At 41.6% G+C, this 22,980-nt stretch overlaps 1 protein-coding gene across 2 annotated transcripts in view; it reads left to right on the top strand.

Moving 5' to 3' along the window:
• Window positions 1-22,980, top strand: part of LOC110502313 (adhesion G protein-coupled receptor A3) — a 260,754-nt gene that overhangs the window by 44,081 nt on the left and 193,693 nt on the right. For both annotated transcript variants that reach the window (XM_036959858.1, XM_036959857.1), the window contains exons 3-6: window positions 7,152-7,223; window positions 8,732-8,803; window positions 8,983-9,054; window positions 9,191-9,354. In XM_036959858.1, coding sequence (XP_036815753.1) covers window positions 7,152-7,223; window positions 8,732-8,803; window positions 8,983-9,054; window positions 9,191-9,354 — 380 coding nt within the window. The remainder of the gene's footprint in view (window positions 1-7,151; window positions 7,224-8,731; window positions 8,804-8,982; window positions 9,055-9,190; window positions 9,355-22,980) is intronic.

The raw sequence follows: 22,980 nt of genomic DNA, 5'->3' as shown, positions 1-22,980 counted from the left end.
ATTGAAACCTTACCCTCGGACAGTCCACCTTCTCCCTCAGAACATGCTTTATATGATCAAAGGCTCCCATCGACACGAGGGGAGATCTAAGCTACCCTGGTGATACAGTAGCTGTCTCTCTGTCTATAGAGCACTCCACTCTTCACTCAATATCCACTCTCCCTTCTACTGTGTCCACTCTCTTAGCTTGCTCGGATGTCCTAGCTAGGTTGTTATATAGTGAGGCAGTGCTTGAATACCAACATTTGGGTTGGAGAGAAACTGCCCCTACTATGTACTGTCGGGTCCATGGAAAGCCTATGTATATTTCCAAACCTCAATCCTGGTATGCCAATCATTGTGTAACACAAAAAAATCTACACGCACAATAATATATTAAAGTGAATGAGCATGCAGTGAATCGCAACTTCAAGGATAATGTTAGCCTATGAACTGGTAGAGTAAAGAGGGTGGGTTGGGGTAATGGTGCAGGCCGAGTGTGTTTTAACTGAACAATTTAACAGCAGACACACATCATTAACGACAGACAAGAGTAATTTATCTGACGATAATGATTGTGCGTTCTTTTTTGTGTGTGTGTAATACTTTTTACGTTGACTGAATTAGCATCAGTTCCATCAGATCATTCAATCACTGCCGGTGGTCTACAGGCCTACTGTATCTCTAATGGTGCAGAAAAAATGCCCTTTAGTAGTTTGAGATGTGGTTAATTCTTTGTCAGTCTGTCAGATTCATTCAACAGAGGCACTCAACTCATGTATTGGATAAACAGTAAAACATTTAATTATTCTACTCTGGCTTTAAACAACTGAATAAGATTGTTTGTTTTCTAAGCAGTCCCTTGTTATAAATGAAGTCTATCATAGTGACATTTTTTTTATGGCTACATTGGGAAAGGGGTGCAGTATATTTATTAGTGCTAGTGGTATTGTTTTATTCTCTGTGACTGGCCTTGCTTGTTTATATGAATGCTGAGGTGACCAGCAGCTGGGGTTGGGCACAGAGTATGAGACTAGACTACCCATACTGCACTGGTGTACTGTACTGTACACACATCTGGACAGAGAGAGAGCCAGGCTCCTTCTAATTCTCATAACTCTTGAATTATTCTCATCAAGCCCAGTCAAAGGAAACCTGGGGGACACAATTTCAGGAAGTTTTCTTTGGCCCGAGACGACCAAAAAGTTGAGTTATGAAATGATGCCAGTCCATTTTTAGCAATGTCGGAACTGGGGAAATCGAGGGACTGGGAGTGGGGATTGGGAACAGAGTGATCCTGGCTGAAGACACTAATGTTTCTAATGTTTGTGTCAGTCTGACATGGCACTGTCATTCACTGTCACTGTCACTGAATATATGATGGTCATTGTAAAATGTATGTAATATCTGATAGCTTCAAAACAGATAAAGAGTGTTATTTCCTTTCTGAATAGAGAGGACCATTCAGAGTTAGCTGTGTATTCACGACTGGGTTTCATCATGGTAGTACAGCACTAGTCAAAGTTGACGTCTTTGCATGTCAATGAGTCCTCTTGACCATGTGATCTTTGGGAACAACACTGTTAGGTTTCACCTCTCTACACTCTTAGAAAAAGGGTTCCAAAAGAGTTCTTCGCCTGTCCACATAGGAGAATGCCTTTTTGGTTCCAAAAGAGTTCTTCGCCTGTCCACATAGGAGAATGCCTTTTTGGTTCCAAAAAGGGTTCTTCAAAGAGTTCTCATATGAGGACAGAAAAATAACCCTTTTAAGTTCTAGATAGAATAAAAATATGCTAACAGTGTAGCCTACTCTATATTGTACGGTATGGTATACATATACCAATTATTTTTTGCATTTGTGTTTTTTCATCAGAAGTGATTGCTTATGGGTACCCTTCATGTGTTTGTAAAAAATTACTATTCTCATAGTTTTTATTAAATTATTTTTAGATGTGTATGACATTTTTTGTTGTTGTTGCAAACTCTATATATCCACTGTTTATCTGGAATGGAATGTTTGTGTCCTGTATATTTGACTGTGATATGTGGTAGTCTCACCTAGCCATGTTAAGATGAATGCTCTTACTGTAAGTCGCTCTGGCTACGAGCATCTGCTAAATGACTAAAATGTCAAATGTAAATATTTCACATACAGATCTCATATTACTATATTGAATAATAATATATATATATACAGTACCAGGCAAAAGTTTGGACACACCTACTCATTTTATTTGTACTATTTTTACATTGTAAAGTAATAGTGTTAACAAAGTGTTAAACAAATCTTCTGTACCACCCCTACCATGGCACAACACAACTGATTGGCTCAAATGCATTCAGAAGGAAATAAATTCCACAAATTAACTTTTAACAAGGCACACCTATTAATTGAAACGCATTCCAGGTGACTACCTCATGAAGCTGGTTGAGAGAATGCCAAGAGTGTGCAAAGCAGTCTTCAAGACAAAGGGTGGCTACTTTTGAAGAACCTGAAATATATTTAGATTTGTTTAACACATTTTTGGTTACTGCATGATTCCGTATGTGTTATTTCATAGTTTTGATGTCTTCACTATTATTCTAGAATGTAGAAATTGGTAACAAATAAAGAAAAACCCTTGAATGAGTAGATGTGTCCAAACTTTTGACTGGTACTGTATATACAGTGCCTTCGGAAAGCATTCAGACCCCTTGACTTTTTCCAAATTTGGTTAAAATACAGCCTTATTATAACATTTATTAAATATCCCCCCCCCCCACAATCTGCACACAATACCCAATAATGACAAAGCAAAAACAGGATTTTAGAAATCTTTGCTAATTTATAAAAAATAAACTGAAATCACATTTACCTAAGTATTCAGACCCTTTACTCAGTACTTGAAGCACCTTTGGCAGCGATTACACAGCCTCGAGTCTTCTTGGGTATGACCCTACAAGCTTGGCACACCTTTATTTGGGTAGTTTCTCCCATTCTACTCTGCAGATCCTCTCAAGCTCTGTCAGGCTGGATGGGGAGCATTGCTGCACAGCTATTTTCAGGTTTCTTCAGATATGTTCGATTGGGTTCAAGTCCGGGCTCTGGCTAGGCCACTCAAGGACATTCAGAGACTTGTCCCGAAGCCACACCTGTGTTGTCTTGGCTATGTGCTTAAGTGCGTGCGAGCGACCTCATGCAACCGCAAAATGTCGGATAAAGCATATACTGTACAGTACTGTATTTCATCAGCATTTGTATGCTTTTGTTAACAAAATAATTGTAAAAATACTCTTAAAATGCAGATGTTTATTCCCTTATGGATCCATAATGAATAAATATCACTGAATGACAGAAATATTGGAACAAAGTAGGCTAATGAAGGTAAACAAATTGTTGCTTGCTGGAAAATACTTGTCACACCCTCACCTGTTTCACCTGTCTTTGTGTTTGTCTCCACCCTCCTCCAGGTGTCGCCCATATTCTCCATCATCTCCTGTGCATTTATACCTGTGTTCTCTGTTTGTCTGTGGCCAGTTCGTTTTGTTCGTAGAACCTATCAGCATTTGTTTCCCTGCTATTGCCTGTTTCTTGCTCTGATTTTCTAGTCTTTCCTGGTTTTGACTACTGTCTGGCCTGACCCTGAGACTGCCTGCCATTCTGGACCCTTACACCCTCTCTGGATTATTGACCCCTGCTTGCCTTGACCTGTCGCTTGTCTGCCCCTGTTTAAGGAATAAACTTTTGTCTCTTCAACACTTTCTGCATCTGGGTCGTACCTTAACGTCTATGGTACAAGTGCTAGCGTCCCACCTCGACAACAGCCAGTGAAATTGCAGGGCGCAAAATTCAAAACAACGGAAATCCCATAATTACATTTCCTCAAACATAAAAGTATTTTACACCATTTTAAAGATTAACTTCTTGTAAATCCAGCCACAGTGTCCGGTTTCAAATATGCTTTACGGCGAAAGCACACCAGATGATTATGTTAGGTCAGCACCTAGTCACAGAAAACCATACAGCCATTTTCCAGCCAAGGCGAGGGCTCACAAAGTCAGAAATAGCGATTAATTTTAATCACTAACATTTGATGATCTTCATCAGATGGCACTCACAGGACTTCAGGTTGCACAATAAATGTGTGTTTTGTTCGATAAAGTTAATCTTTGTCAAAAAAACTAATTTGAAATTGGTGTTTTATGTTCATAAATGCATTGTCTCAAACAAACATGCAGTGAAAGTGCAGAGAGCCACATCAAATAACAGAAATACTCATCATAAACATTGATAAAAGATACAAGTGTTTAACATACGAATATAGCATTAAATAAATAGCATCAAAATTAATAATGTATAGTGAGGGAAAACAGTATTTGATCCCCTGCTGATTTTGTACGTTTGCCCACTGACAAAGAAATTATCAGTCTATAATTTCAATGGTAAGTTTATTTGAACAGTGAGAGACAGAATAACAACAAAAAAATCCAGAAAAACGCATGTCAAAAATGTTATAAATTGATTTGCATTTTAATGAGGGAAATAAGTATTTGACCCCTCTGCAAAACATGACTTAGTACTTGGTGTCAAAACCCTTGTTGGCAATCACAGAGGTCAGATGTTTCTTGTAGTTGGCAACCAGGTTTGCACACATGTCAGGAGGGATTTTGTCCCACTCCTCTTTGCAGATCTTCTCCAAGTCATTAAGGTTTCGAGGCTGACGTTTGGCAACTCGAACCTTCAGCTCCCTCCACAGATGTTCTATGGGATTATGGTCTGGAGACTGGCTAGGCCACTCCAGGACCTTAATGTGCTACTAAGTATATGCATTTCTACTAATTATAATTGTATCTACTAATTATATGCATATCCTAGCTTATGGGCATGAGTAGCAGGCAGTTTATTTTGGGCACGCTTTTCATCCAAAATTCCGAATGCTGCCCCCTACCCTAGTGAAGTTAAACGTTATAATACTCTTCAAAATGAATGGAAGAGACAGCATTCAGAGGTCAAGACAGCGCTGCTCTGAGACAAGCATGGAGACTGGTCTTGATAAATCAACAAGATTTTTATTTTCACTGAATCTCTGTTTGGGTAATGGTTAGACTACAATTAGGGTGTGGACATGTTAGGATTATTTTGCTTTTACTGTAGTACTGTAGCCTACTCTCGACCGGTACAGCGCCATTATGGGCTATTAGCAGGACAATAGACTTGCCAAGAAGGATGGTAGAATTGTATCGTCAAATGTATTTCTTAGTTAGGTTGGCTGTATCACAGCTGGCCGTGATTGGTTGCAATTTCAGTTTAATCCACCAGAAAAAAATTAACAAATAATTCAACAAATATTGTAGTTAAACTCAAATATTCTAATTAATAAGAAAGCTTTATCAATTGGAACCTTTAACATGTGGAAGGGGGAAAAGGTATTATGACTATTAACCCTGTTTTTCACAAGCATAGCAGGCTGTGAATTCTGCAAACAACTTTTCTAGGATGGGCTATTAGCAGGACAATTATATATTGGTCATGGCTCCAAAGTGACGTAGTGGTCTAAGGCACTGCATGTCAGTGCAAGAGGCATCACTGCAGTCCTTGGTTTGAATCCAGGCTGTATCACATCCGACTGTGATTTGGAGTCTCATAGGGCGGTGCACAATTATTATTATTATTATGAATTAATTTAGAATTATATAAAAGCCCCTTAGATCGGATGGTTGAGGGGCAGCTCTTGGGGAACTGTGAGGGGGGATCTTGGAGGTCTGGTGGCCTGGTGGTTGGGAGCTAGGGCTGATGGGTCGCTGGTTCGGGTCCCTGTTTTTGACCTTGTGGGAGATATGTCAACGTGCCCTTGAGAAACTCCCCGAGTACAGGTGTGCCAAGCTTGTATCGTCATACCCAAGAAGACTCAAAGCTGTAATTGCTGCAAAAGGTGCTTCAACAAAGTACTGAGTAAAGGGTTTGAATACTTACTTAAATGTGAAATGTCAGTGTTTTTTATTTTTAATACATTTGCAAACATTTCTAAAACCTGATTTTGCTTTGTAATTTTGGGGTATTGTGTGTAGATCGATAGGGGGGACGGGACGATTTAATCCATTTTAGAATACAAAGTGGGAAAAGTAAAGTGGTCTGAATACTTTCTCAATGCACTGATGTCAAATGTATAATTTGTACAGTTCGTTATAAAAAAGTTGTTATTTGTAACATTTGACTGTGTAAAACCTAGAAGTACTACATATTTCTCTGAGAGTGAGGCGGATATATAGCATTTAGCAAAATTACATGATTATTTGTTTCTCTAAATAAGTAAACCATCGTGATAGATTTTAAACAAATACACATCTGTCATTGAACAGCCCCATGCCATGATTAGATGGTGAAAAAAACACTAATCTTTCAGTATTTCTATAAACAACCAAAGCTAATTTACCAAAATGTTTTTAAATGGATATACAGTATAGCATTTTGTTGGAGGGAGGCTAGAGTTTACATCTTAATGTCACAATGAGCTTGCATGCTTGTCCCCGTTGAGAGCCTAGCTCAGTGAATGTCATTGCTAACTGCCAACCACTACTGCCAGATGGGAGCATTTTAAGGGGCAGTCCCCTTCCCTGTCTCCAGCAATGTGACTCTTAAAACCCATAGTTGCATAATAAGTATCTCTCTCTCTCTCTCTCTCTCTCTCTCTCTCTCTCTCGCACTCTTTGTCTCTCTGTCTGTCTCTGCCTCCCTCCTCTCTCTATCTATCTGTCTCTGTCTCCCTCCTCTCTCATGCGCTCTCTCTCTCTCGCTCTTTCTCTCTCTGTCTGTATCTGGCTCTACCTCCCTCCACTCTCTCTCTCGCACTCACTCTTTGTCTCTCTGTCTGTCTCTGTCTCCCTCCTCTCTATCTATCTGTCTCTGTCTCCCTCCTCTCTCATGCGCTCTTTCTCTCTCTCGCTCTTTCTCTGTCTTTCTGTATCTGGCTCTGTCTCCCTCCCCTCTCTCTGTCTTTGTGTGTCTGTGTCTCTGTGTCTCTCTCCCTCTCTCTCACGCACGCGCTCTTTCTCTCTCTCGCTCTTTCTCTGTCTTTCTGTATCTGGCTCTATCTTCTGTGTCTCTCTGCCTCTCTCTCTCTCTCTCTCTATCTCTGTCTCTCTCTCTCTCTGTCTCTCTCTCTCTCTGTCTCTCTCTCTCTCTGTCTCTCTAGGGACCTGAGGAATAATTTAATTAGCACGGTGGAGCACGGGGCCTTCCGTGGACTGGTGGCTCTGAGGAGACTGTGAGTATGAAGGGGTTTGTCATAGTGGTTGGGCTACCCAGAGTGACAAGGCCAGGGTCTTAGGGTGCCGTTGGTGAGTTGAGGGGAGGCAGGGGAGAGGGGTGAGTTATTCCACAGGGCAATTATGACAGAAGAGCTTCCTTTGATGGCTTCATCATAATTAAAGAAGAAGAAGCAGATTCACTCTTTCTTCAAGTGGTAGATGAAACACACACATTCTCTCTCTGTCTCTCTGGCGTAAATGACTTAATTCCGTGATTGTTAGGGGTTTTTAGGCTGCTGGGGTGTTGCAACAGTGCTGATTTGGGGTGCGTGTGCCAAGTTTAGTGTAGTTTTGTGATTTTCTATATGTTTTTAGATTTTTATTTTAGTTTTAGTTTTCAGACTTGATTTACTAGTTTTTAGTCAGTTTTAGTTTTTATTCAGTTTTTATATTATTTTGTTTTAGTGTTCGGGTCAGAAAGTAGCCTAATGCATGAGAGGCGACATTTACGTGTTTTAGGCCTTTAGCAGGGGTACCAAAGTACTATTTGAGACCCTTCTTGTTGCCAGTGAATAAATGTGTGCAAATTGTAAAGCTCATTTTGTAAAGCTCACACATTTTTCACGTTCTACGTGTGTTCATATGATACCAAGAGAAGATTTCTCACCCGAATTCCAAAGATAAAATAACGTCTGTCTCACCTCTTTATCCTGAAATTCTTTGCGGGTGCTGTTCAGATGAACTTTGAGGTTGGTTGGGTTTTTCCCTTTCATATCTGTGCCACTCACGCTGCCTTTTTCGGGATTCTACAATACGGTTTACCTTTTCTCCTTTCCAGCGACGTTCTCAAAATAATCCCATACAGGTCTAGATACAGTATAGTTTTAGTTTTTAAAATTGTTTTTCTTAATTCTTTTATTTCAATTGACTAAATTGTTTTTCCAATTTGAGTTTTTATTTTCTTTTCAGTTTTCATTTACTATAATAACTTTGGCGTGTGCGCCTGGCTCTGGGAGCAGCAGAGTGCTCATTTAAGTGCTCCCCAACTGGTGATTACTCGAGTGCCTTGCTTATTTTCCCACAGCTGCTCCAGCAAAGCAGCTCTTTAATTACAGAGGGAAAGGGCACGGAGCCACGACAGCCCTCAGTGTGTGTGTGCGTGTGCGTGTGTGAGGATGGATGGGGATGTGAGAGGTGAAGGGGGTTACAGAAGGTCATTGTTGATATCTCGCGAGTTGGAATAAATAAACATTGGACTGGTGGTTTAACATCACAGTTCCTTGAGCTGCTTAAGCTCTCGTTAATAGATTATTATGAGACGAGACGGCGCATAACACACACACACACACACACACACACACACACACACACTTGTTGTCACAGCCAAGCTCGTTCTGTGTTCTCTCATACACACGTCCCCTCACTGCCAGCTCTTCTGTTATGATCAGTGCCCTTAATGCTTTAAGTCAGATGTGCTTGGCTTATCTCTAAGCCACAATTTAAAGTTTGCTTTTTGTCCTTATAGGGATCTCTCCAACAATCGGATTGGCTGCCTCTCTCCTGAAATGTTTGTAGACCTTGGCAATCTTTCTAAATTGTGAGTAATCTCTAAATTGAAAACATACAGTACGGTACGCACAATTTGAGATGCGTGTAGGAAATATGTTGTTTTTCTTAGATAAGCCTCTTTCAAAGTAATGCATTAGCAGATACTGTGGTGTTTTACTGGTACAAAATAAACCAGTTTGATGTGTATTTACCCTTTTCTCCCCACAGGAATCTATCTGGAAATATTTTCTCTTCGTTGCCGGTGGGACTATTCACACACCTCGTGTCTCTCAAAGTCCTGTAAGAAAACAAAATGACACACACACACACACACACACACACACACACAATCATATAATCACTCACTCACACACACTGTACCATGATACCTACACAGTTCGATGATGGTTGTAATACCATTGTCGTATCCCCTCAGGCACTTCTCTACAGAGTCTCTGTTCTGTGACTGTCAGCTGGAGTGGCTGCTGGTGTGGGCCAGGGCGAACGGTGTGCGCCTGGGCAACGACACCCTGTGTGTGTACCCCACACACCTCCACGGCCTGGAGGTCCGCAACCTGAGGGAGACACAGCTCAGATGTGGTAAGTTATCTCACACCATCAATATCTGTGTTTACATAAGGCATACAGAACACCTACACAGAGTAAGCATCTCAATATATTTTTTTTCTGTATATGTTTGAATTTGTATTGTCCCCCAAAATAAATGAGTATGGGTTATGAGGAGTATGTCTGAAAGTCAACGGCTGAATATTCCCTGCTGTCTGTCGGATCACCCCTCTGTGTATATGAGGTGAGTGAATCACCTGTGAGGAAGAGATTGTTGTGGTAGCTAGCTAGAGTGTTCTGGTGTTTCCATCTCAGCTTTGTGATATGCTCTGCTGTGTGCTCTGAACCATGGGGGAATCACATCTCATGTCTGAAAGCAACTCTGCTCCTACATCCTGCACATGCTTAGAGGATATTGCACTGGGATGAGAAAATAACACGCGTCACTGCTAGAAATGTAAGTGTGTGTGTGTGTGTGTGTGTGTGTGTGTGTGTGGTGGTGGTGGTGGTGGGGGGGGGGGGGGGGTGTATCCATGTACACAACACTAGAGACATTCAGAAGTTATTCTACATAATCCCAAGTGTGTCTTTCATTATGTGGAACAATCCAAGCAATTACAGGGTAATTCCACACAGTCCTATGACATAGAGCCAGGAGTGGAATTAGGCTGGTTGGAGTATAGAATTCTCCTTTCACCCTAACACATCCATTATGGGATTAACGTGATAATGTTCAGGACTCCCTCTACAACAGCCTCCTACAATTGATTGGACACTGTACAGTGCTCTAACAACCCCTTCTTGTAATGTTATTTGCAGCTTATTATCTCCATATGGGTTCACTTTATGTCAATGGAAGGCAGCACTACTATACTGTGGCCATTAGCATTTCATCACGTATCAGCTGCTTTTGTTCAGCACCTGGTGATATAGGTCAAGGTATTACTGAGAATGACAGTCGATACGATGACAAATGACAGAGCTTGCCTTCTCACTCGTACCGGACAATAGTTCTCACTCATACCAGACAACTATCCAAGGTGCAATCTTGCTGTTATTCCAGCCATGTCGTCCCTTTTTTCTTCTTCTCCAAAGTGATGTGATGAGTAGCAGATGTCAGGGTGAACACATCTTAAAGTGCTTCTCCTCCTTTGGGGTGTCTGACATTGCGTTCGGGTCAAGTGTCATTCTCAAACGAGGGGGAAACGGAGGGAGGAGAAGTTTCCTGCCAGGATCAGGTGCTTCCTCAGATGGGGGTCAAGGCTATGTCTGTTCAGCTCATCTAACACTGAGAAATGAGACACAGACACATACCCACACACACACAAACACACACACACACTGAATAAGGAGCAGGGCCCTCTTTGATTTCCTCAAGGCTCCTCAGTGGCCTCTGTGTAGAATGCGTATAATTGTACGTTTAAGTCATTTAGCCGACGCTCTTATCCAGTGCGACTTGACAGGAGCAATTGGGATTAAGTGCCTTGCTCAAGGGCACATAAGATTATTTTTGTTTTACCTCATTGGCTCAGGGATTCAAACCAGTGACCTTTCGGTTACTGACCCAACACTCTTAACCACTAGGCTACCTGCCGCATATGAAATGGAATACATAGCCTACGGTAAGAAGAGATGAGTTGATTCACACACACCTAGGGCCTTTGGTGTCTGGGTAATTATTTAGTGTATGACGCCATGGCAGTGTCAGGGTCCTAATGGTCACTACAGGCCTTATGCACATGATGAGAATTATATGCCTTTTAGACCCTGTGGTCAGGCCAGTAGAACTTGCTTTCAAGTTGAATTAACTCCATATTCTGAAAAAGACAGAATATTATCCAAGCAACATCTGGATACAATAAGAGAAGTGTAACCAGTGTGTGTGAAAGGGCCTAATCCTACTGAGGAAATAGCGGGGTTGGACTTGTTTTTATTAATGAGGGGTTTCTCATTTAATGGCTTCCCATCCTGACTGATGTGGCTCACTCAGAGTCTGTCTTAGCAGTTGTGGGTCGGTGAGCCTGGTCCCAGATTTGTTTGTGCTGTGTTTGCCAACTCCTATGGTCATTGTCATATTTGGCCAGACAGCACAAAGATATCTGGGACCGTGCTAAGATGGAGTTGTTCTGCAGTGATGTGAATGGATCCTTCTAGGCTAGCGGCCAATCCTCAAAAAAAGCTTTCGTTTTTGAGATACCCCCACCTTGTGTATAACAAAGCACAATCATGTTTTTCCATAAAAGGTCTCCTATATATGTAATGGATGGTTGTATGAAATTGTTTTACTGAAAAAGAGGTTAAATTGATAGATATTTTGACACAATCCCTTAACTCAAACAGTGCAGAATAATGCCTGGCTGGAGGGGGGGGACATATGCTCATGTAACCCAATATTGCAAGCTCTGATATTGCTAAAATGTTGAATACTAGTAGTCAATTGTCTGCCCTACAGACACAAACAAACAGCACTACGATGTCTTAAAGCAATTTAGAAATATAGACCTGTAAACACACAGATACATTGGGCGGAAATATCAATTATTCATATTTATGATTTTTTAATTTTTTTATTTGACCTTTATTTAACCAGGTACGCCAGTTGAGAATAAGTTCTCATTTACAACTGCGACCTGGCCAAGATAAAGAAAAGCAGTGCGACAAAAACAACACAGAGTTACACGTAAACAAAATGTACAGTCAATAACACAATAAAAATATCTACGTACAGTGTGTGCAAATGTAGAAGAGTAGGGAGGTAAGGCAATAAATAGGCCATAGAGGCGAAATAATTACAATTTAGCATTAACACTGGAGTGATAGATGTGCAGATAATGATGTGCAAGTAGAGATACTGGGGTGCAAAAAAGCAAGAGGATAAATAACAATATGGGGATGAGGTAACAGTTGGGTGTGCTATTTACAGATTGGCTGTGTACAGGTACAGTGATCAGTAAGCTGCTCTGACAGCTGATGCTTAAAGTTAGAGAGGGAGATATAAGACTCTAGCTTCAGTGATTTTTGCAATTTGTTCCAGTCATTGGCAGCAGAGAACTGGAAGGAAAGGCAGCCAAAGGAAGTGCTGGCTTTGGGGATGACCAAAGAGAATTACCTGCTGGAGCGTGTGCTACGGGTGGGTGTTGCTATGGTGACCAGTGAGCTGAGGTAAGGCGGGGCTTTACCTAGCATAGACTTATAGTTGACCTGGAGCCAGTGGGTTTGGCGACAAATATGTAGTGAGGGCCAGCCAACGAGGGCATACAGGTCACAGTGGTGGGTAGTATATGGGGCTTTGGTGACAAAACGGATGGCACTGTGATAGACTACATCCAGTTTGCTGAGTAGAGTGTTGGAGGCTATTTTGTAAATGACATTGCCAAAGTCAATGATCGGGAGGATAGTCCGTTTTACAAGGTTATGTTTGGCAGCATGAGTGAAGGACGCTTTGTTGCAAAATAGGAAGCCGATTCTAGATTTAATTTTGGATTGGAGATGCTTAATGTGAGTCTGGAAGGAGAGTTTACAGTCTAACCCTACACCTAGGCATTTGTAGTTGTCCATATATTCTAGGTCAGAACTGTCCAGAGTAGTGATGCTAGTCGGGCGGGAGGATGTGGGCAGCAATCAGTTGAAGAGCATGCACTTAGTTTTACTTCCATTTAAAAACAGTTGGAGGCCTCGGAAGGAGTGTTATATGGCATTGAAGCTCGTTTGAAGGTTGGTTAGCATAGTGTCCAAAGAAGGGTCAGATGTATACAGAATGGTCTCATCTGCATAGAGGTGGATCAGAGAATCACCAACAGCAAGAGTGACGTCATATGTACAGAGAAAATAGTCGGCCCGAGAATTGAACCCTATGGCACCCCCATAGAGACTGCCAGAGGTCCGGACAACAGGCCCTCCGATTTGACACACTGACCTCTATCTGAGAAGTAGTTGGTGAACCAGGCGAGGCAGTCATTTGAGAAGCCAAGGCTATTGAGTCTGCCGATAAGAATGAGGTGATTGACAGAGTCGAAAGCCTTGGCCAGGTCGATGAAGACGGTTACACAGTACTGTCTTTTATCGATGGCGGTTAGGATATCGTTTAGGACATTGAGCATGGCTGAGGTGCACCCATGACCAACTCGGAAACCAGATTGCAAAGCGGAGAAGGTACAGTGAGATTCGAAATGGTCGGTGATCTGTTTGTTACCTTGGCTTTTGAAGATTTTAGAAAGGCAGGGCATGATGGATATAGGTCTATAACAGTTTGGGTCTAGAGTGTCACCCCCTTTGGAGAGGGGGATGACCACGGCAGCTTTCCAATCTTTGGGGATCTCAGACAATACGAAAGAGAAGTTGAATAGACTAGTAATAGGGGTTGCAACAATTTCGGCAGATAATTTTAGAAAGAGATGGTCCAGATTGTCTAGCCCAGCTGATTTGTTGGGATCCAGATTTTGCAGCTCTTTCAGAACATCAGTCGTCTTGATTTGGGTGAAGGAGAAGTGGTGTGGGCTTGGCCAAGTTGCTGAAGGGGATGCTGAGATGTTGGCCGGGGTAGGGGTAGCTAGGTGGAAAGCATGGCCAGCCATAGAAAAATGCTTATTGAAATTATCGATTATTATCGATGTATCGGCGGTAACAATGTTTCCTATCCTCAGTGTAGTTGGCAGCTGGGAGGAGGTGCTCTTATTCTCCATGGACTTTACAGTGTCCCAAAACATTTTGGAATTCGTGCTAAAGGATGCAAATTTCTGTTTGATAAAGCTAGCCTTAGCTTTCCTAACCGACTGACTGTGTATTGGTTCCTGACTTCCCTGAGAAATTGCATATCGCAGGGGCTATTCGATGTTAATAAAGAACGCCACAGTATGTTTTTGTGCTGGTCAAGGGCAGTCAAGTGTGGGGTGAGCCAAGGGCTATATCTGTTCTTGGTTCCACGTTTTTTGAACGGGGCATGCTTATTTGAGACCGTGAGGAAAGCACTTTTAAAGAGCAACCAGGCATCCTCTACTTACGGGATGATGTCAATATACTTCCAGGATACCCGGGCCATGATGAATGTAAACTTCACTTTTTGGTAGCTGTTCAATAGTCAACTTTCCAAGTTCAATTTGCTCTCTCTTTTCGGTGTCTATTGGTGGGCTAAGACACTGAAAGCTGTCATTTTTTCCAATCAAAGCTTCCTCTGTGGATTTGTATGTATTTAGCCCCTACTCTTGGAATTACGTTCGGGGGACCCTTCTAGATTTACAGTGGGGCAAAAAAGTATTTAGTCAGCCACCAATTGTGCAAGTTCTCCCACTTAAAAAGATGAGAGAGGCCTGTACACTTCAACTATGACAGACAAAATGAGAAGAAAAAAAATCCAGAAAATCACATTGTAGGATTTTTAATGAATTTATTTGCAAATTATGGTGGAAAATAAGTATTTGGTCAATAACAAAAGTTTATCTCAATACTTTGCTATATACCCTTTGTTGGCAACAGAGGTCAAACATTTTCTGTAAGTCTTCACAAGGTTTTCACACACTGTTGCTGGTATTTTGGCCCATTCCTCCATGCAGATCTCCTCTAGAGCAGTGATGTTTTGGGGCTGTTGCTGGGCAACACGGACTTTCAACTCCCTCCAAAGATTTTCTATGGGGTTGAGATCTGGAGACTAGGCCACTAGCCACTCTGGCTAGGCCACTCCAGGACCTTGAAATGCTTCTTACGAAGCCACTCCTTCCAGGCGGTGTGTTTGGGATCATTGTCATGCTGAAAGACCCAGCCACGTTTCATCTTCAATGCCCTTGCTGATGGAAGTAGGTTTTCACTCAAAATCTCACGATACATGGCCCCATTCATTCTTTCCTTTACACGGATCGGTCCTTTTGCAGAAAAACAGCCTCAAAGCATGATGTTTCCACCCCCATGCTTCACAGTAGGTATGGTGTTCTTTGGATGCAACTCAGTATTCTTTGTCCTCTAAACACGACGAGTTGAGTTTTTACCAAAAAGTTATATTTTGGTTTCATCTGACCATATGACATTCTCCCAATCATCTTCTGGATCATCCAAATGCTCTCTAGCAAACTGCAGACGGGCCTGGACATGTACTGGCTTAAGCAGGGGTACACGTCTGGCACTGCAGGATTTGAGTCCCTGGCATCGTAGTGTGTTACTGATGGTAGGCTTTGTTACTTTGGTCCCAGCTCTCTGCAGGTCATTCACTAGGTCCGCCCGTGTGGTTCTGGGATTTCTGCTCACCGTTCTTGCGATCATTTTGACCCCACGGGTGAGATCTTGCGTGGAGCCCCAGATCGAGGGAGATTATCAGTGGTCTTGTATGTCTTCCATTTCCTAATAATTGCTCCCACAGTTGATTTCTTCAAACCAAGCTGCTTACCTATTGCAGATTCAGTCTTCCCAGCCTGGTGCAGGTCTACAATTTTGTTTCTGGTGTCCTTTGACAGCTCTTTGGTCTTGGCCATAGTGGAGTTTTGAATGTGACTGTTTGAGGTTGTGGACAGGTGTCTTTTATACTGATAACAAGTTCAAACAGGTGCCATTAATACAGGTAATGAGTGGAGGACAGAGGAGCCTCTTAAAGAAGAAGTTACAGGTCTGTGAGAACCAGAAATCTTGCTTGTTTGTAGGTGACCAAGTACTTATTTTCCACCATAATTTGCAAATAAATTCATTACAAATCCTACAATGTGATTTTCTGGATTTTGTTCCCTAATTTTGTTTGTCATAGATGAAGTGTACCTATGATGAAAATTACAGGCCTCTCTCATCTTTTTAAGTGGGAGAACTTGCACAATTGGTGGCTGACTAAATAATTTTTTGCCCCACTGTAACTCCTAATCCAATATGGCATCAAATCCAATAAGGCTGCCACAATACCATTTAAATGGTGATTTAATCACCTGTACATCTACACGTTTTAAATTAGTCTTAAGTCTATTTGACGATCATTGAGACAAATGTGAGGCTCCAGCAAAAGGAAAGAGAATCCAACTCTGACACTCTCTCCCTAGCTCAACAACTAGCCCCCACTGTGGTATAAGTTCCCTGCCAGGATTGGGCTCTTAATTAATTCACCTCCGCATCATTTAGAAGTGAGCTTTTTTTATTGCTAGTCCAACACGTCTGCCTGAATCCAACATGACCTGCTGGCCCATTGCATTTGTGATACACATTGTGATGTTCCCATGTTCTTATACTACTTTCACATATGATGTATGGTATTTTGCCTATGGAAAAAAACGGTGCAATGTCTATATGACGCCATTACAAACAGGCCCATTTCTACAATCTGCATGATCTACAACCTGTCTTTTATACCTCATGCCGGCATGCTGCGGGCGAATGGTAGTAGTGGTGTGCTGATGTGGCAGGGAGTTTATTTTAATTAATCCATTGAGAATATACACCATCAAAAATAAATCCATTATTAATTTGTTTAGGTTGGTCCTAATAAACGTTATAAGACTAATAAAATGAATTTTAAAATGAATAGAAATGCAGGCGAAGAGTCTTACGTTGAGAGTGTCTTCATCATGATACCGATTGAAAATAATAGCAAACTATGTTTTTCAAAAGCATTCGAGTCTTGTGTGTTAATGTTTCGCAACCTCCGCCAGCTTTTGGAGTTGCCTATCCATGATCAAGCAAAAGGCCTACACTTGATTTAGCCTACTTTATGGCATTCTGAATGTTTCTGATCAGTGATAAATAAGCAAACAAATAGATAAGCTATACCACCTCCACGTATTTGCCCAGCCAGAGAATTAACGAAATATACAGATGGAGATTCAGTGAAACAAAATCACATTGATTGATTAAGACAAGTCACGGGCTTTTGGTCGGGAGTAGGCCTAGGCTACTAAGTGACTGCCAGTGAAGCGCAAAATCATCCACTTGTTAAGCTACATAACATTGTCGTGTCTTTGGCTATGCCGGATTAAGTGATATGACAGGCTATTCTATAAAATAATTTATCCGTAATTAATATTACCTGATTGAGCTAATCATGTAAATGTAATTTACTAGAGAGTCGGGACACCACAAAATAATATTTATAGAGCTGTTATCTTCCGAATAAACTCTTAAAGACCTAGTAATATTTTACATCAATATTAATCGTCCTCTTAATTCAGTCTCATCTGCATGAACCCTGGCTAACAAGTTGAATCAGCAATACAAAATTGGGTTTAATTATTTATTTACTAAATACCTAACTAGTCACACAGAATTACACATACAAATAATTAAATCATAACCTGATTACAAATTACGCCATAGCGGGCGGAACCGATATGACAGCTGGTTTGGGGAAAAAAAAGGGCTGGGTTTGAGTGAAAGAGCAGGAAGACTGAGGAACTAAGGGCGAAGCTGTGCTATCGTAAATACAGAATCTTATGCATTCTAAATTACCGCCTATTTGGAAAAGGAAAATGCAATAAATATTTACACTGAGCTGCGCTTCGGTAGGTTGGTGGTAGATGGAAGGCCATGTTGCCCAACCAAGTCCTTTGTCCTTTGAAGAATGTCTCTGCTGGTAAATTGGATACGTTGTAGTAATGTCGTTGTGTGGTAGATGGGATACTCTGTCAGTTCCTTCCTAACCCTCGTTGCATCTGCTGTTGCTAACTCCACGGCTAGGAGGTATCACTTCTGTGGTGAATAAGAGTTCAAAGTTCATACCATTCGCAACCAAAGCTCACGCTGATGTTGGCTTCGTTCTGTAGTTATTATCTGAACCATTCTGACATTGGACCGTTGTCCAAACATCCTCGGAACAGGAGGTTATATTGTCATCAAGGCTTTATATAGGAAGGGAAAGGAGGGCATGTTTGAAAAGTTTTATGTCCCTTCACAGGGGCGGCCCACTGATTGAGCAGAGCCCTATCTTATGAAAACCCAAATCTCACATTTTAGAAGCTAAAATCACATTTCATCCCATCACAAATAATTTCATAATCAAACATTTAAATTGAACAACAGTTCCATGTGAATCCGATAACTCTGATGTGTAGACTTTCCACTATAGAATTTATGTAATCTTATCATTGATGAGAATGTCTCAGATGACAACCGAACTGACATCATATTCATTAAGTACCACCGCATATGTTCAATTGGTCGGATTACCAGAATATAGTTAATTTCCCCCCACCTTCTGATGTTCCCAGAACCGGAAAGAGGTATTTATGACTGTCATAAACCTACCCCCAGGCCAACGTCATGACAACATGCTGGCAAAATGTTCTGATCAGTGCTAATAAATGTGCCAACCAGACAAGATGATCATGAGCAGCACTCACCTCAATTTAGCTAACATTACCACAGCCCAATTGTATCCTAACCAATATGCAAACGGAGATTCGGTGAAAAGAAAAATTGAAATTAATAGATTTTTATTTTTTTAAATTCCCTAATTTTGATCTTGTCTCATCGTTGCAACTCCCCAACAGGCTCGGGAGGCGAAGGTCGAGTCATGCATCCTCCGAAACATGACCTGCCAAACCGCGCTTCTTAACACCCGCTTAACCTGGAAGCCAGCCGCACCAATGTGTCGGAGGAAACACCGTTCACCTGACGACGAGGTCAGGCTGCAGGCACCTGGCCCGCCCCAAGGAGTTGTTAGAGTGCGATGAACCAAGTAATTGCCCACCCCGGCCAAACCCTCCACTAACCCGGACGACGCTGGGCCAATTGTTCGCTGCGCTATAGGACTCCCGATCGCGGCCGGTTGTGATACAGCTCAGGATTGAAACCAGGTCTGTAGTAAATCTTCTAGCACTGTTATGCAGTGCCTTAGACCTCTGCACTACTTGGGATATTGATAGATTTTGCAAGACCCCACATTTGCCTCAAAGCAGTGAAAAATGGTGCTGAAATAGTTGACCACACACAGGTAGGCTATTGCTAGGCTATTGCTTCAATCAATTGTATTTTAACAATTGGATGACTTTGGGAGTTTCAGTAACACCAATTTGATGCCTTCAATTGCATTAGCCTACTTTATTCCAGTATTTATCATTCAGTGATACAGTATTTATTACCACAGTAATTATTTATGGATCCATCTAGTTGTGGTGAAGAAAAAAAGATGTGTGGTGAACTATGCAAAGAGATTGGTGAAGTGATATGCCAAAGTTTAGAACTTTCAGGACGATAGTAGTAACTATTAAGAGCGTAGTGCGTGCGAATGCCACCTCGGCATTATGGCACATTTCATACTAAGTCGTAGGCAGAACTTTACCGCAATCATGCCTAGGTCGGTTGGCGGACCTAAAAGTATAGGCTTTGTTGTCGGCAATACCTTTCATACAGGTGAAGTCGGAAGTTTACATACATCTTAGCCAAATACATTTAAACTCAGTTTTTCACAATTCCTGGCATTAAATCCTAGTAAAAATTCCCTTTCATAGGTCATTTAGGATCACCACTTTATTTAAGAATGTGAAATGTTGGAATAATAGTAGAGAGAATGATTTATTTCAGCTTTTTTTTCTTTCATCCATCACATTTCCAGTGGGTCAGAAGTTTACATACACTCAATTCGTATTTGGTGGCATTGCCTTTCAATTGTTTAACTTGGGTCAAACGTTTCGGGTAGCCTTCCACAATCTTCCCGCAATAAATTGGGTGAATTTTGGCCCATTCCTCCTGACAGAGCTGGTGTAACTGCTCGCGCATGCTTTTTCAGTTCTGCCCACAAATTTTCTATGGGATTGAGGTCAGGGCTTTGTGATGTCCACATTCAAGTACATTTGCACTTTTCGCATCTAGGAGACAGAATGCGCCTCCTTCCTGAGCGGTATGACGGACGCGTGGTCCCATGGTGTTTATACTTGCGTACTATTGTTTGTACAGATGAACGTGATACCTTCAGGCGTTTGGAAATTGCTGCCAAGGATGAACCAGACTTGTGGAGGTCTATCATTGTTTTTCTGAGGTCTTGGCTGATTTCTTTTGATTTTCCCATGATGTCAAGCAAACAGGCACTGAGTTTGAAGGTAGGCCTTGAAATACATCCACAGGTACACCTCCAATTGACTCAAATGATGTCAATTAGCCTATCAGAAGCTTCTAAAGCCATGGCATAACTTTCTGGAATTTTCCAAGCTGTTTAAATGCACAGTCAACTTAGTGTATGTAAACTTCTGACCCACTGGAATTGCGATACAGTGAATTTTAAGTGAAATAATCTGTCTGTAAGCAATTGGTAAAAAATGACTTGTCATGCACGAAGTAGATGTCCTAACCGACATTTCAGAACTATAGTTTGTTAACAAGAAATTTGTGGAGTGATTGAAAAACAAGTTTTAATGACTCCAACCTAAGTGTATGTAAACTTCCGACTTCAAATGTATATAATAAAAAGTCATAAAAAAATTGGCGGGATGCTAAAGTTGCCGGAAAACGCGTTTTGGTTTGAAAGGTGTATTATTATTTTTGAGTTGAGCTGACGCATTGCTTCTTCCTGCAAATCATATCCACCATCCTGGCTGTCTGCCCTGGAGTTGCCATATATGTTGACTTGGTGACAGTTATGGTGTATGGGGAGGATGCAACTAAACATGACCAGAGCATAAGACAGGTATTCACTGCAATGAACCAATGCAATCTGACACTCATTGACAACTGACAAGAACTTATTGGGCCTTCACATGGTATAGGAATTACACTTCTCCAATGCCAATGATGTCCTGAATCTCACAGAACTGTTCTTGATAGGCTCACTCCACCATCAGTCCTTCTCTCGGGCAGTTACTAGAGACGGAGACACCATGGAATTGGACTGCCACTTCAGGACAACAGCATCTGGAAATGGCTGGCGTGCATTGTCCTCATATGTACCTGTTTTGCTACCAACCATGGCTGGCCAGCTCATGTGACACCTGAACTGGACTCACATGTGAAGAATGAGCTTTCATGCTGGGGTGACTCATGTATTAGTCTGGAAACTGCAGTAATCCCAATAAGGACATATGCTATTTATGGGAAACAAGAGGCACCTTAGGATGTTAAAACTTTCTGTATGTGAGTGTTTATTTGGTGGCTGGGGATTGACCTTGATAGTGGTCTTTGTGCACCATACTTGATCAGCTCTACCTCCTCAGCAAGCCTTTTACTGCCCATCAAAGCCCAGAGATCATCTTCAAATGTATGTGTGTGGGGCTGTGCTATGTCCCTCACAACCAACACTTCTTAGTCATTGTATGACCTAGCTACACTCTAACTAACCTCTAAGTAACCTGAGGTCACCCTCACAGGCTCTGTCACTCGCCACATCTCCTGCTGGGTGTCTGCTCCAGTCTGTTATCAATGCCAACCACCCACGGTTAATATTGGCCAAATTATCATCCTACCTGGCTTCCAAAGAAATAAAAATAAATATGTTGGATGTAACCTGCAGGACTTTTTGCCACATTCAACATAAAAACAACTTGACCCACAGTGCAATTGGGCATTGGAAAGATCTAAAGGCAAGTATGTTTGTGACAGCCCTTTCACAGACTTTCCTTCACAACCAGACAACCAACCATTCCACTACTGGAGTATCCCCATCATCATTCAGGCTGGGGTAACATTCCAGTTAGTCATGGGGTCTCTTTGTTATTGAAGCTGCACCTGCTGACAGCCTATAGTGAACTGTACAAATGGAAACGGATCACTCCGCCAGTCACACAGCAAGGATTCTAGCCCTTTCCCAGAATGACCAATCAATCAATCAGTCAAATGTATTTATAAAGCCCTTTTTACATCAGCCGATGTCACAAAGTGCTGTTAGCTGTGCACGCCCCAAAACTTCAACCACCACTGGCTACCTTGTCTCCTCACCCTGTAAGGACACACTCATGTCCTGGTCACCTCAAATACTTTGAATCAACCTTGCACACTTAGTTATATTGGGGAAATAAGGGCTGTACACTACTAGAGTAGCTGAATGTTGTATTACGGTTGCTTTCCTGTAACTTGGTTACGCTACTGTGTGGTTGTGTTGTGGAAGCCTTATTATATTTTGTGGACTCGCCCATTGTTGATATGCTGTAAGTGTGTGAATGAGATTAAAACATGAACACACTGTAGTAATGGATCTGTGAGTCGGGAAGCAGGTGAAACATTTGATAAAGAGGAGGGGAGAAGCAGGAGCAGATGTGACACACACATTGAGAAATTAGTTGGCTTCGGCTATTCAAACACAACAGAGGCATGGCATGGCCTTGTTAAATAAAGGTTAAATAAACAGCACTGAATGAGAGCAGAATTGACTTGGAAAGTTGTCTATTGAACAGCTACCAAAAAGTGAACATAAATCATACATTCAACATAAATATTCATAGTTTATATTTATGCCTATTGTATCTGTGCGTTTATAGGTCTATATTTCCTAAATGTTTTAAGAGATCCTAATGTTGTTTATTTCTGTATGCAGGGCAGACCATTGACTACTTATATTCCACATTTTAGCAATATCAGAGCTGCCACTATTGGATTACATTAGTTTATGTGGTTAATGTGTTAACTGCAGCCCAATGACACACACACACACACACACACACACACACACACACACACACAGTCTCACCCTGGCAGTGCCTGATAGGCACAGGCGTTTTGCTGCTCTGATCCTTTGGCTCTGAGTGTGATTCAACAGTATCAGCATAACAGCAGATC

This window comes from Oncorhynchus mykiss, chromosome 23 (genome assembly GCF_013265735.2).
Source record: "Oncorhynchus mykiss isolate Arlee chromosome 23, USDA_OmykA_1.1, whole genome shotgun sequence".
Taxonomy (NCBI): Eukaryota; Metazoa; Chordata; class Actinopteri; order Salmoniformes; family Salmonidae; genus Oncorhynchus; species Oncorhynchus mykiss.
This window is presented reverse-complemented; position numbering and strand designations above follow the sequence as displayed.